The sequence below is a fragment of the Harpia harpyja genome, chromosome 20 (assembly GCF_026419915.1).
Source record: "Harpia harpyja isolate bHarHar1 chromosome 20, bHarHar1 primary haplotype, whole genome shotgun sequence".
NCBI classification, from domain to species: domain Eukaryota; kingdom Metazoa; phylum Chordata; class Aves; order Accipitriformes; family Accipitridae; genus Harpia; species Harpia harpyja.
In genome coordinates, this window is record NC_068959.1 from 2,036,054 (window position 1) to 2,050,966 (window position 14,913).

At 42.6% G+C, this 14,913-nt stretch overlaps 1 protein-coding gene across 4 annotated transcripts in view; it reads left to right on the forward strand.

The window, feature by feature from the left end:
• Positions 1-12,858, forward strand: part of SHROOM1 (shroom family member 1) — a 39,808-nt gene extending 26,950 nt beyond the window's left edge. For 2 of the 4 annotated variants that reach the window (XM_052771975.1, XM_052771976.1), the window contains exons 2-7: positions 91-3,006; positions 4,219-4,289; positions 7,876-8,457; positions 8,844-8,994; positions 10,242-10,514; positions 12,269-12,858. In XM_052771975.1, coding sequence (XP_052627935.1) covers positions 196-3,006; positions 4,219-4,289; positions 7,876-8,457; positions 8,844-8,994; positions 10,242-10,514; positions 12,269-12,523 — 4,143 coding nt within the window. In that variant the 5' untranslated portion in view covers positions 91-195 and the 3' untranslated portion in view covers positions 12,524-12,858. The remainder of the gene's footprint in view (positions 1-90; positions 3,007-4,218; positions 4,290-7,875; positions 8,458-8,843; positions 8,995-10,241; positions 10,515-12,268) is intronic. The other 2 variants (XM_052771978.1, XM_052771977.1) reach the window with 2 other exon arrangements.
• The last annotated feature ends 2,055 nt before the right edge of the window (positions 12,859-14,913 follow it).

Below are 14,913 nucleotides of genomic sequence, written 5' to 3' on the forward strand. Positions count from 1 at the left end.
GCATGTATGCGATGCTTACTGCCTGATCTCCCCAGGTGTGATCAGAATCCTCCCACTGAGTCTTTTTCACATGTTTCTCTTTCTTTTTAGGATCCTCTAGATATTATTGGAATGTGACTACAGAGAAAAATGTGCTTTTCTAACAACTCGCTTGTGGACATTTTCCAGAAATCAAAATCTGATTGATGCTACAACATGGCTTCATCTGGGAATGAGATAGAAGGATGGACGCACAGGCAAGGTGGCAGAACTGGAGAGCTGGTAGATACCGTGCCCTCTCCTGAAAATGGTAATCGTCTTTCGCCAGTGAAGTCGATGGGCAGTGTAGACCATCTCTTGCACCTCCCTGGAAGAGTAGACTCTGCTTACAGCTCTTTCTCAGGGGGATCAAATGTTCCAGAGTATCCCACCCCATCGTGCTATGGTGAAAACTGCTGTTTGCCTCCAGAGCAGGTACCATACATGGACTCAGAATATGTAAGAGGTATTTATAATCTCAGTGCAGCAAACTCTGACCTCAGATGCCTGCATCCATACAAAGCACCAGAGCTGAGCATCCATAATAACTGTCACAGCACCAGTCTTGTTGAATGCCGTGGAAGCACTCCTACCCGAGGGACTTTAGATCAGGGACCACCGCCTCTGGCGGCACCTCCGCCTTCTCCTCCCACGCGACTCGATAGCTATAAAGTCACTAGACATCTTGAAAACTCAAGAGGGAGATGCAACTCTGGAAGTCACAGTGAGTGTAGTGTGCATCCAGCTCCTTGCGTGCAGGACAATCAGCTAGCAGATAGGGACATATCACGGACCCAACACAGGGGTGAAGTTACAGAGCAAGATAGAGTGGCTGCTAGGGGAAAGACTCTGGAAAACAAGGGCCTTTCTTCTGATTCTACAAATGAGGTATCTATATCAAAAATTCAGGGGTTAAAGATGGATGAAAATGGAGAGTGGAACCCATCCCAACAACCTTTAAAGAGAAGGAATCCCCACATTTTCAGCAGACCTTCTTCATTCATTTTTCAAGAATATTTAAAGACTGACTCTGTGGCTGATGTCCCTAAAATACTTTCTGCTTATAATTCAGTTCATGCTTATAAAATTTCTGAAGAGATGAACTCCAAGTCCTATCACTCAGTGCATACCAACCCTAACACTGTTAATGATACACAAGAAAACAAACAGTATCCCTGCAGTGTACGTAAGCCAACTTTCAGAGAAGCAGATCTGCAAAGCGCAGTGCCAGAACCCAGCCAACGAAAAGGATCTCTGCCCTGTGCTCAGTGCCCGCTCCATGCCGAGTTGCATTCAGATGTGGATCAAGATGTGTTTGAGGACAGCTGTGACTTAAAATATATGGAGAATGCTCTTCTAATTAAAAATGCTCCCAGGAAGCTGAACAGTTGTACAGAAGAAAATCAGTGCTATGACTCTGAAGGAAAAATTGGGAGTGATGTAAGGGAACCACTCCTGAATCAACAAGCCAAAATGCAGAGATCATCACCATCCTGCAGCTATGATACTGTAGAAGCGGAACACCCTTGCTGTGAGGAGTCATCAGATCAGGCAAATAAGCAATGCTATGATAATACTAGCCAAACGTCTTTTTTCGGACCAAAGGAAGATTCCACATCTCAGTTTTTACATGAAGTCAAGAAAGAAAAACAGGCTAGTAACAGCAATCCTGACCTTAGCATGCATCTAGAACAAAAGGAACCTCCTGTTCCTTACCAAATATATCAACCTAAATTTCAAAAACAGCTCTTAAGACAGCTACAGGATGATCTTGCTGGTGAACAAATAACCAGGCAGATGACTCCCATGCTTTACTACCTTTCTGGGGGGAAAACCACCAACATCCTGCACCACAACAAACTCGCCCAATGTCAGGAGGGCTCAAGGAGCTCACCAAAGGAATTACCAGCAAGCAGCTACTCTGCCTCAGCACGGTGTGTAGAGATAGAAAGGGAAAGCAATCAGCTTCAAAGGACCAGCCATCACCATCAGTGCAGTGCTGATGATCTCCTGCTTGAGACTGAAGATCTCAGTGTCAGGTGTCCTGCTTTATCCATGGATGAGAGTTTCAAGAACGATTATAGAGAGAAACTTAAAGTGGCTCAGAAAAAGGTTCTGAGAGAAACCTCCTTTAAAAGAAAAGACTTACAGATGAGTTTGCCTGTTAGACTGAGACAGAAACCCTCTAAAAGGCCATCAATTGAACACCTTAGGTCTTTCTCGTTATCCAGTGCAAGCGAGGATGCCAAACCTGTTCCTTGTTCCCCTCCTCATCTAGAGTCCTTGGAAAGTTTCAGTAGAGATGAAGAAATTAAGAGGCCACAAACAGGTCGAATAGGGGGAAGGAAAAGGGTAACCAAAGAGCAAAAGAAAATGTGTTATTCTGAACCTGAGAAACTCGATCAGCTAGCAGATAAGGAAGTATCGTGGAGTCAAGTCAGGGATGAAATCACTGAGCAAGATACAGTAGCAGCTAGGAGAAAGACTCTAGAAAACAGAGGGAGAGCACTTTCCAGTTCAAGTATCTCCAGGACAGAGCTGAAACAAATCCAGCATACTGCACTTATCGAATACATGGAACGAAAGATTAACCAAAGACCAAGCAGTTCACAACACCTCCCACTGCATAAGCCGCCCCTGCAGAAGAGGCTGTCGCATCCCAAATGGCCTCCTGGTAAGATTTCCAATCCAAACGGGATCAGGACAATGCAAAACAATGAGGTTTTCTGCCAAGCTTTCTCTAAAGAAAAATTGCCAGATGTTTCTTCTCCTTTGGCTTTTGTTCCTCCACTGAGCGTGACCAGCAGGTGCGATCCCAGCTCTGCTGCTGCTGGTACAGCGACCTTGAAGCACGACCCGTCTCCCAACGAAGTGGACGACAGAAGCTGCACCGGCAAGTGTGCGTCATCTGAAAGTCTCCCACAGGCAGGTGATCCTGCATCTGGGAGAGCTCGCGAGAGATCAAAATCAACTCCTTCTTCCACACAGGTAAGAAAGATATTAAGATAGTAATTAGTGTTTGAGCCTGACTTATGACTGTCTACCTGTTTTAGAGAACTGTGGGACTATTCACATGAAAAACTGCTGAACATCACGAATGAGGAATTAAGACTTTATTTTTTAGCGTGTAGTGGGGAGATGATAGAAGTGGGGGAAAAGCCACATTTGCTTAATCTATAGGAAATGCTGTGTAGCTGTTTGAAAGCAAAATGCATGCTCTGCTTTGCAGTGTGCAGGAGAAATAATTTGGGGTGATTCTGGGAGAAGTGCTACCAATTTTAAAGTGTTATGTATTTATGGTTAATGATGACAATTCGTTATTCTCAAAAGTATTTTGTAAGAAAGTATTGCAGACAAACAAGGTGTTCTTTATTGTGAAAAGTTCTAAGAGAATTGCATAAGAATGGAAACTTCCTAACAGCTGACTGAAATGCATACTCGGTTTGGGCAGAGTCCCTTGTTATCATTCAGCAAGTGCACAGGTAAAGGCAGGGAGGAAGAGGAGTGTCTGCTTCACGGGACATGCTGTGCAAGTGCCACAGGCTCTGCTCGAGGGCTGGACAACGCTGGGCACATGAGGGTCCCTTCCAGAGCTACGGAGGGGCGTGCGTGGGGTCTGGCACTCAGAGATCACGTTTGCAGAGAACACGTGTGGTACGCAGGATGGTATGCAGGTTTGCGTTTCAGCAGTCACTGTTGTGACCTACAGCAACTACATTAGATCCCTACCCCAGAAAAGGTTGTTATAGAGACATTTTTATAAGTGACCAACCTTTTTGGCTCCTGAATTTGAAGGACAGTAGCTGTCAATATTGTTGTCAAGGAGAATAAAGAAGATAAAAGGGTCAGAAAACAAATAATTTAATATACTACTAAAATTGCCCAACTGAAGAGGCTGACAAACTTCCACAATTCTGCCTGCTTTCTGAATTTTTACGAGAGTCAATGAGAGTGGAGTATATACTTTGTTGCCAGCTGTTCTTTGGTTTTCTAGGGAAAAGGGATGCTACCTAGGAAGAGCATAATAGCAATTTCCTTAATAAAAGAAAATAGACACACTCAAAAATAAAAACCTTGGTGAACCTACTGAGAGATCTACTGTTGGCTTCTGTTTCTGGGGATAACAAATGCAGTAGTAAAATTAAACAGCTGCCTAGTCTGAAAACGCCGGTTGTCCCATTGTGCTGTTTTCATTTCCAGGACACTTACAGATGTGCTGGTGGTGCAGCGGCACCGTCTCGGCGTTGGGAGAGCTGCCTCGGCACCCCCAGGTAAGGCTGCGAAGGCTGGGTTCTAGGTAGAGCCTATGTCCAAGATGTGCGAACTCCAACGGCAGCCGTGGGTGTCTGCTTCTGTCCTTGTGTCTTGGGATCCTTCGTTGCCCATACGGGAACATTCATCCGCTATGCTATTTGTTTCATTTTGGGACATTCTTTAAAATAATTTCTCCTGTGTGGAGCACAAGTGGAAAATGCAGAGTGTAGGTGAGTGTCTCTCCCTGCAGCAGCCCCGCTGCATCAGATCTCTGAGATCACAGCTCCCTCGTCTGAGCTCTGGCAAAAACGGCACCTGCAACAGCTCGGATATGCCCAGTCTTGAAAAATATGTGTACTCACAGAGTGGTGTAGTAGGGGCTTTTGGTGTGGTTTTCTAAAGGAAAAAAATATTGTGCCCTTTACACATAGCTAACTAGAAAGTTTGTATGTTAACTCTCCATATTTGTTTTGCTTGTTTGAGGAGCATCAGGGGAGAAAAAGATCTGAACTTTGTCTCAACAAGGCAGTGACACTGATACTTGTGCAGTAAGAGAATTTCCACTGTTTCAGTCATTCAAAAAGATCTCAATGGTTTCTGGAGGCTTGATTATCTTGGGAAAAAAAAAATATTTTTAGTAAGATTTTGAAGTTTTTCTTAAATTTCCTAGTTTAGTTAAGAGGCTTAGCAGGTCAGCATGAATGTATCTGGAAGTCCTGGACAGAACAGTAGCATCAGAAACATATTTGCACATAGCTCTATAATACGTACTAAGTAATGAAAAGAAAAGAAATCCAGAACTGGTTTCATCAGTAATTAATTTAGATTATCATCTTTGGGAAGTAGGTGTAAGTACAGGTTTCAGTCTGTTACAGCTGTATCTCATTTTTTTCTCTTTGTTTTCCTCCACAAGAAAGTGCTGCTGAGCTGTGGGAGAAAATCCAGGGTAGACTGGACATGTTTGCAATATTAATTACTCAAATAAAAGTTCCAACCGGGACCAGCAGGAAGAGCAAGCTATGATCATTACCCACACCCATAGTGTCCATGGGTTAGGGGAAAAAAGCTTGAGGACATCCTTATGTATATCTTGCATCCATTCAATTGCACAATGTAATTTTGAGGTAGTTTTCACTGGTATTATCCCTTTTCCCTGATAACTGCTACAGATGGTTTGTTTAGCCTGCAAGCTGGTCCTACCCCCTTCCATTGCAATGAGGCCTGAGAATGAGTAAGAATAAGGCCTGCCACTGTTTGCAGTGATTTTCTTGGGTGTCTCTGTGTCTCTTCCTTTAATCTATCCCTCCATAAACATTTGTCAGTCCATGTTCACAATATTGCATGATCGTCACGTTAATTTAGGTATCACAGTACAGCATCACATTGCAATGCCGTGGTGTTTTGCAGGGGGTGTTTTTAGCACCTTTTCGATGGAAAGGCTGTTCCAGCATTAAGGGCATCACTAAATCACCAGAACCAGGTGGTTCAAATCAAGGTCAAATGAGGTTTTTATTTTTAATTGCAATGAAAAGGTGCACATAATAGATAAGAGAGCTCTAAGTGACATTGTTAGTCACTATCTAGTACAAACTATGATTAAATTTCCCTTTGCCAAGCTGACTTCACTTTTTTGATGAAAAGCTAAAAAGGCCGTGTTAAAGCTGGCACATAGAGTGTCTGCAGACCTTGAAGAAGAGAAGCTATGGGAGAAGGTGGAACTTCAGAAATAGCAAGACTTTCATTGCTGAGCCACAGAACAGCTCAGTTTGGCCACATGAAAAGCTTTGTGTCTTGCCAGTGCCTGCTTGAGCTGGGTAAACGCAGCTCAGCTGCAAACCATCCACGCTCTCCCCAGAGCCCCACGTCTGTGTCAGGAAACCTGCCCAGACAAGCAATGGCTGGAGATAGTGTGGGGCTCATGGGATTAAATACAATAGTCCAAGCATTTGAAAGCTTTCCTAGCACAACAAAGTCTGGTATTTTGTCTGTGTGCATCCCTTCACTGGGGGTACTGCAATCTCTGCTGTTAGGCATGAGGTCTCTTCATCACTCTCCACTGGTCTGGTCTCCTTCAGGAAAAGGAAATGCCTGCCTTCATATCTCCACATATGGCTTAGAAAGACTCACACCATCCACAGTGGCAGGGTTAATTAGTACCTTTAGGGGAGGGAAGGACCGGTTCTCTCCCAGCTGCATTGTTTTTATATGTGACCTTAGAGAAAGAGCTAGACGAAGGTGGACAAAACTTGCAGTGAGCTCTCTATGCCTGTTCTGAGGGAGAAAATTTTTGCTTTGTGCCTACAACTTTGAAGATCATCTGCCAGGTTAGCATAGTTAAATGGAGGCTTATAAATCTTCCTTCCATTTAATGTCTCTAGCTTTCTTCTCTACTGTCCCCTCATAATCCTGTTAGGTTATGAAAAATTTTGCTAGAGGAAAAAATAGGTTTGTTCATTCAGTCATGATTAATACAATAGTATTTATATATACACAGATGTACTGACTATTTTCACAAGCAGTTACATGGATGTATATATGAACATCAGTGATTGCAGAAGATGGTCTATGCATACTCCAATCATCTTGTGTTCAACAGTGCCCTTATATTCTTGCAAATTCTAGTCCAAAGTGTATTTTTAAATTACGTGTATTTACTCACTCTGTCATCATTAATATAATTATTTATGCCCTGCAGACAGTAGCTTTTTCCATCAGAGTTTCTCCTGAAGTGTTGCATCAGAAAACTCAAAGCACCGAGTCAGACTTGCATTGGCCAACTCAAAAGTAGAAGTTTGATCTCAAAATGGTTCACTGAAAGGATTTAATAAAAGTTTTACTGAAGTCTAACGGCCATTTCAAAAGAGAGCCCTCAGATGAATAGCGTTTCCTCTGTGTTGGTATTCAGTTTGCCTAAAGAGAAGGAAGCACTACATGTCTTCTCTAAGAAGGACCGAGAAGTGGGGAAGGGAGTGATGCACAGGAGACAGTGATGGCGTAAACCTCTTCTCACCCTTGGGCTGAAACATTCTCACTATAGAAATAAGAAGGTGTAAGGAACAGGACAGTAAAGATTTGCCCTTTTGCAATACAGTCACTGTGTTACAAGAGGGCTGGTGGTGGGAAAGGCAAAGTGCAAATCGTCCTCCTCTGTTACTGCCAGGTGGTTCCCAGATGTGGCCTGAGGAAGGTCTCGGCCAGCCCCGGTCCCCGCAAGTGTCTCGTCCCGTTGGCAGCATGCTCACCAAGGCTGGTGGGATGGCTGCGTGCTTGTCAAACATTTGTCAAACAGCATCGGTGTGACATTTTAGGGCGTTTTTACCACAGTTTTATTTCGGAAAAACGTGTATGTTGGTCATAATTAGAAAATGAGAAATTTAATGGGGATTCAAACAATGTGGACTGGTGCAGCTAGACATTTTACCCACTCCCTCTTTTTGCCAAGCAAAATTAATAGGTATTATGGAATTTGAATTTAAAAAACTTTAATAAAAACAGGAAGCTGGAAAGATAATGACAATTGCCTGTAGCTGCTTAAACAGTCTGCAGAAGTATCTGTTGTAGAGGAAGTGTCTCAAATAAAAGGAAGCGTCTTCTTTCTTATAGTTTCTGTGATCCTGAGAAAGATGGATGCGAGAATCATGAATATAAAGACAATGATGTAATTGGACGTGCATGTTGTCAGGATACAAAGGAGCTGACTCCTGAAACCTCTATTCCTATCCCAAGAAGCGGAAGCAAGGAAGATGCTCACATGGAGCAAGAATGCAGGACTAAATCTCTGAATGGCAATGCTTTAATACAGTGTCCAGAGCAGCAGCCTGCAGCTCCTCAGGAGCAAGTAACGTACTGCCAGACGGCGTTAGCTCAGCCTCACCAAGGGGACAAAAATACAGCCAAAGGTTTGGTTGCAAAGGAAACATCTGTGCACAATAGCCAACATGATATTCTCTCTGAGAGAGAGACAAATCTGCCCAAAAGGAGACTGCCGTCTCCTGAAGACCAGCGATACAAAGAACTTGCTATGGAGATCATTGCCAAAGACAATTCTCTGGTTGATATTCTCATGCCTCATCCTGTTAGAAAAACTGCTTTAGACCTGATGGAGGGTCTGTTTCCTGTTAACATTTCCATGCTGGATAAATCACACAGAAAAAAGGGAGACGTACAGCATGTGCAGGAGAATGAGTAAGTAGACAAAACCAATTATCTAGTATTTTAAGCTATTTTAGTGTATGAATACCATGTATATACTAGCAGTAAGATGACTTGAGCATATTGTGTTATTTTTGTTTCATTAGCAAAATATTTTAGCTTTCTGATTCACGTATCAAGAAATATCTGAGGCTATGGGTATATGACGGAAGAAATGCGGTTCAGTGATACCTTATTAAAAGGGACTGTGACAAACCTAGGCTGCAAATCTTTTACTCTCTATCTTTTAAAAAATTAGAAAAAATACTGCTGTGAGAGGAGAGTGATTCTGAAGTCAAGATGGATAAAACCATGAACACAATGTTTGAGAACAAAACTCTTAAGTGTTTGCCACGGGTATTTATTTTCTGTTCCAATAGCAGGAAAAGTAGTAGAGATGCAACAGAAGAATGTCCTGAATCTAAACACGATGCCAAGCAAAGGAGTGAAGGTCCTACCTCTAAGGGAAACCAAGTCCTGAACAGGAGCAGAGACAGCACAAATGACCTAGATGACATCACATCTAAGAAAGTATGTGGATGACCGTCAGAGGAACCGCTCTTTCTTCACCATGACAAAGAAGTTATTATTAATGTCACATATATTACTGTGGATATTTTTATTCATGACTTTTATCCCCATAATAATGTTTCACAGATAACTTTGAATCCATTTGTGCCAGTAGGTGAAGTCCTGGCAAATTGGCATATTGATCATAAATGGTGGCATTTAAATCCTGCCTGGTTTGATTCAGATCTGTCCTCCCACATACTTCTCTTCAGCAGGTCATTGGGGATGGGTTGTACCTGGAACAAGCACACAGGGTTGGTTATACGTTTCCTTGCAAGGCCAGCTCCTGTGCAGTAGTTGACTCACAATTTAACACTCCGATCTGGTCTCAGAATCTGTAAAATTCATTACAACTGGCAGCCTAAATAAGAAATATTTTTTACTCTGAGAGAACTGGCAGCAGTTTCTGCACACTACAGTACCCTATTAATTTCCATATGCACAGGGAGTAGAGGTAGCTTGGACATAGCGGGACTATGATAGAAATATGGCTTGGAAGGGCAATATGTAGCTTTGAAGAATTACATGGGTTTTTTCCCCCTGTAGAAACCTGGCCATGCTCCATCTCAGTTAATGACAATCTGCCTTCCTGAAACTCCTCCTGCTGCGCATGTGGTGATATTCTTCATTACCCACTGTCTAACTGCTGCTCCTGTTCACGGTGGCATTGGCTGATTTCCAAAAAAGCTGATAGGGTTCTTCTCCCGCTCTGGTCTTGGGGCCTTTTTCCATATCAACATTTCTGTATCAAACAGCCTCCTCTGCTTGCTTCACTACCTAGGCACTGTGGCTTGCTTGAATCACCCGTGGAACTGACTTTTTCTGTGCATATTATAAATGAAATTCCAGTCGGTTCTTGTAAAGCTTGGTAAAGTTGTGACTTCATGCTCGTATCTTAGAGCATAACCGTCTGTAATCATGTTGTAATCTTTATTGCAGTTCACTTCTGACTGATTGGAAGCTCTCTGAGCTAGGGATTATATCACCAGTTAAGGTGATTACCAGTAATTTGCTTTTCAGAGTTTGAGAATTAAGTACAGCTTAGGAAATACTTCCTTTTTTCTTTTTCTTTCCCAGAGCTTAAAATTATTTTAAAAGTAAAAAATTTGGCAAAGATGATGTGAGGAAAATCCATTCTCTAGAGATTATACGGATTCTCTTTAGCAATAACAGCTTTCTATAATTTTTTTTTTTTTTTCCCTTTGCAGCTGGAACTCATCTCCAGCCTCCAGTCAAAGCTGCAGACCCTGTGTGAGGAAAAGGAGCTCATCCTCTCTGAAGCCAGGGAGTGTGCCAAGCGAGGCGAGGAGCTGGAGGCAATGGTGCGGGACGTCTGCAAGCCCAATGAGTTTGAGCGCTACATGATGTTCATCGGCGACCTCGAGAAGGTTGTGAGCCTCTTGCTCTGCTTGTCCAGCCGCCTTGCCCGAGTCCAAAATGCCATGAGGAGGATCGATGGCAATACAGATGCTGAGGAGAAGGTGAGTGACACGTGAGCAGGGTATTTAATTTGTTTTGTTCACTTCTTTCCCGATGGGGCTGTGCTCACCTCATTTGTCTGACAGCTCTAAACAAAAGTTGTAAATTATTCATGAATCCCAACCAGCCGTTGCCCAGGCAGCGTTTAGTGTCATGCCACGGGCTGCGTCTCCACGGCTGAAGCAGAGTGGACCTCTGGTGTGGAGCACAGGTTCCATGCTGGAGAACAGAAGTGCAGAGTGAGCTCTGCAGCTTGGTGCTGGGGTCGCAGCAGCAGCAAAGCCCTAAGAGGGTCCAAGCCAGAGCGGTGGCCTTTGAACCTCGGGCTGCTCCCTTAGCTCCAAACCTGTGCTTCAGAGGGGTTTTTGTTGGTTTGGGGTTTTTTTTCCACCGGTAGTTTCAATGCAGTAATTACTGCCTTTGAAATCGTATTTCACTTAATGGGCTTGTCTTAACTATAGCGAGCAGGAAGAAGATGTGGTTGTAACTTGAGATAAAATTCCCTGTAGTTTCACTCAGCTAGCCAGTTTTTCTGGAAAATTAGGAATTGTCTCATGTCATCAGGAGATCTTTTCAAGTCTGAAAAATCTCTTTTTTGCTAGAGGAAACAAGCCAAATTTATTCCAGGAATGATGCTTTCCTGCTGTCCTTATTGCTTTTAGACATCTTTTTATCAATACAATACCTGCTGTTATCTCTCATTTGGAAATTAGAAAAGCAGAGAGTTAGAAAAACTGGGATTTCCTGGAGCTGTGCTGCTGCCTACCTGTAGCTCGAGAGGTTTATCGTAGTTCACATGCAGAAGGGCACAAAAAGAGTCCTGCCATGCAGTGTGATATGGAGAATCAGGATCTACCCGCTCCAAAATGTCAATCGTGTTAATGTGAATAATTTTGAGCAGTATTCCACACTGACTTTGGCTTTGTGGTTGGCGGGGGGGGGGCTGCTGTTTCTTTAGTGTTATGTTTATACTCTTCATAGTAAATACATTACAATAATTTATTCAACAATTTGAATAACGTGCTCAGTAAAGACTTCGTTATGTGTCAGCATTTTTACAACCATCTCCCAGTCACTGCAATTGCCCTAATGTTAGCAAAACCAGCAGTCTTGATCTTTGACTCCATTTTTAGGGTGTCGATGGTGACCGTTGCTCTGTGCTATATTTATGGACACGGTCCTGAAACTGGGCGTTTTCCAGCAGTACTATCCCTGTGAAAATCATTACAGCTGAAAGAGAATTAGCTAAAACGTGAAAGGTATTAAAATCCTGTAGAACAGGCAAGGCTTGATTCTCATGGGTTTGTTAAAAAGAAACCTTTGATGAACAGTTACTGTCTGCATCAAAGTTACTTTATCGCATGTACTTTTAATAGAAGTCACGCTTTCTTTTTACTATGACATTGGCGCTCTGGCCACACATAACTTGTGAAATACAAAGCTATGTGCCTTAAAGAACTTCCAACTGAATGAAGATGGATACAGGATACTTTAAAATTACCAAAATGTCAAGTATATTGATTTTTTTCCTGAGGGCAGCATGGAAGAAGTGAGCCTTGATGGGGTTTACTGGGTGTCTTTTACCTTAGAAGCCACAAGAATGAGTAATTCAATTGAGAAAAAACTCGTGTGGAACACAAAGCCCACAAGAGGAAGTAATTAAACTAAATTGACAGTGGCTTCCAAATGAAGACCTACAGTCTGCCAGGAATGGTGAGTTTTCATAGTGTGCTGCTTTGTTTTTTCATTCTATTAGCAATCGCTGAACGAACGGCACAAGCTCTTGTCTAGACAGCGGGAAGATGCAAAAGACCTGAAAGAGAATCTAGATCGTAGGGAAAGAGTGGTCTCTGGTATCCTTGCCAAATACCTGACTGATCAGCAGCTCCAGGACTACCAACGCTTTGTTCAAGTCAAGACCTCCTTGCTGATTGAACAGAAGGACCTCGAAGAGCAGATTAAATTTTTCAAAGAACAATTAGAAAATCTTGAGAAAAGCATCCCCCTCTAATACCCACCAACAGACGTTTTTACACATTGTAATTTGTGACGTTTCCCTGGAAATCCACAGGCGCTCACTGCGCTGGGCTCAGTTTGGTGAATTCTTGCAATCCTGTTAGTGCCACGGTATTGACAAGTGCTTAGATGCTCTGGGCACACGCTGGACGTGCCTTCCCCTTTGGACAGGCCAACTGACAGCATCTTACAGTATGTAGCAGACTGCATTTTGGAAATAACTGATAGGATATGTTGCTCCTATTAACTTGGCGTGTACTTCCCCTTCCTCTTGTCTGTCCATCTGTTTCCAGATTGACATAATCTCAATAAAAGAATGATACAAATATTTTCCTCTTGTGGGTGGGTTGAGTGTTGGAAATGAAAAATGATGTGGGTGTTCAAATTTGAATTGGAGATTGCACAAAGCCATAGGAAATGTTATGGACCATTTCAGTGAAACTCCTCGTTTCTACTGTTTATATGTATGACACAGTAAAAATACACTGCAATGGAAGAAAATAATTATTTCCTTTCTTGGCAGTTGCCATTCATGAGTCTCTCCTGGCTCTGCGTAATCCCGGTAGGCTGTTCAGTAGTAGGTCTTAGGAGGTCAGAAAAAAGGGTGGTCCTCACTGACATCAAAAAGTGCCGATCAGTGATGAAGGCAGCTTAAATGAACACTTTGGGGAATGATAAACTCTGAACTTATTCCTGCATAGTCATTTGCAAAGTCCTTGCTGTGCTTTTGAAGTGTTTTATTTTTCAAGCAGCACCTTCAGGGGTTTGTTTTTAGGTACTTTTCAATTGTTGGCCTGCACAAGAAGTGCTGAACGTGGGGGAGAGCTCCGCTTTGTGAGGTAGGTGGGACGATTGGAGGAAATTATTTAGTTTCAGTGAAGCTTTGTATAAATCCCTAGGCAAAAATCTTTTAAACTAATGTTGTGTGTTGAGTCAAACCAGTGATGTTGCCGTATTTAAAATTTGAGTGTGTTTTGTTTGGTTGGTTTTAAGTATTCAGTGAGAGGAATATTCCATCTGAGCTACATACCTAGACCATGAATAAGGCAGCTACTAATCGAACTCAGGTTTCTTCCACAGGCAAAATAGATGTTCATTGTTCCACGATGTTAGACTTTACCAAGAAATGTTGTACTAGTGGTGTGTGTCCTGACTACAGTAAGTATCATCACCACTGAGAGCAGCTGTCCTGTTCCTGAGGCATCTTCTCCTTTGGGATTGCGTGAGCTTTCAATAAACATACAACCAGCCAGGATGGGGAATTGACGTAGGTTTAAATTGATGGTTTGGGTTCATTTTACCTCAGATCGCATTCTTCGTCTGAGTTTACCCACCAGGCAACACGAATGAACCGATCAAGAAATGACAGTGTATGAAAAGGAGACCACTGTATGCATTCTGCGTGAGCGATGTTTGTTAAGGATAACTTGCCAGCACTCCTGCCTGCTGAAAGAGGGCACCAGGGAGGGTACAGTGTGCTGCACTTGCCCACGAGCAAACTGTGAGGTGGCCTGGGAGTTACATGACAGTGCAATAAAGCACAAATAGCTTGCCAGACTCCAAGGTTGTCAGCTGCTCTGTATTTGTCTTCAGAACAAACAAGTGTGTCATCAGGTGCTGTTCAGACTCCAACAAAGAAGCGTTGTTCTGTTCTGAGTTTGCACATTTATACAGAAGTACTCATATCTGTGTCATATCTGTAGCCCTGCTCACATTTCAAGAGAAACAACATAGTACCCTGAGTAAGGCTGCGAAGACTCGGCGTCAGAAGTCCATTTTATGATGTGTACCAAGTATCAGTAAATATGTTTGCAATAAAGTGTCCAAATGGATGGTATATAGCAAAGAGCAGTTTTGTGAATATTAACATTTTGTTCTAGTGATCTGAACAAAATAGATTGTGCTTAATGCTGAAAACCCTGTTTCACCAGGCACAAGTAACTCCAGGAGTGCAGTGCCCAAGCTGCCACGTGTGCTGTGGTTATCGCCTTAATGCGTGGGGGAAAATGGCCAGACACCGTAGATCCTGTGAGTAGATCTGCTCAGTGGTTCTCAAAAGGCCATAAATACAGGGGTTTAATATGTTAATCTGAAGGCTGCCTTTAAATGGTCTTTAAAATAACAGAAGTGATGCTAACAGAATCAATGGAGAATTTAAAAAATACGAGCTATGTTAAATCAGCTGTTTTCATTATTTGAGAAGCCTGACTTGAAGGTGCACTCTATTATTATTATTCCTAGTTGAGGAAAATCTACCTGGTTGGAAATAAATGTTTGATAATTGAAGCTAATGCTTGCCTTTAAGGGAAAGAATGGGTCTGTGCTGTTTAGTTTCTCTTATCTTTTTCGTCTTTTGTGTCATGGAGAAGATTGCTGCTCCTGCCG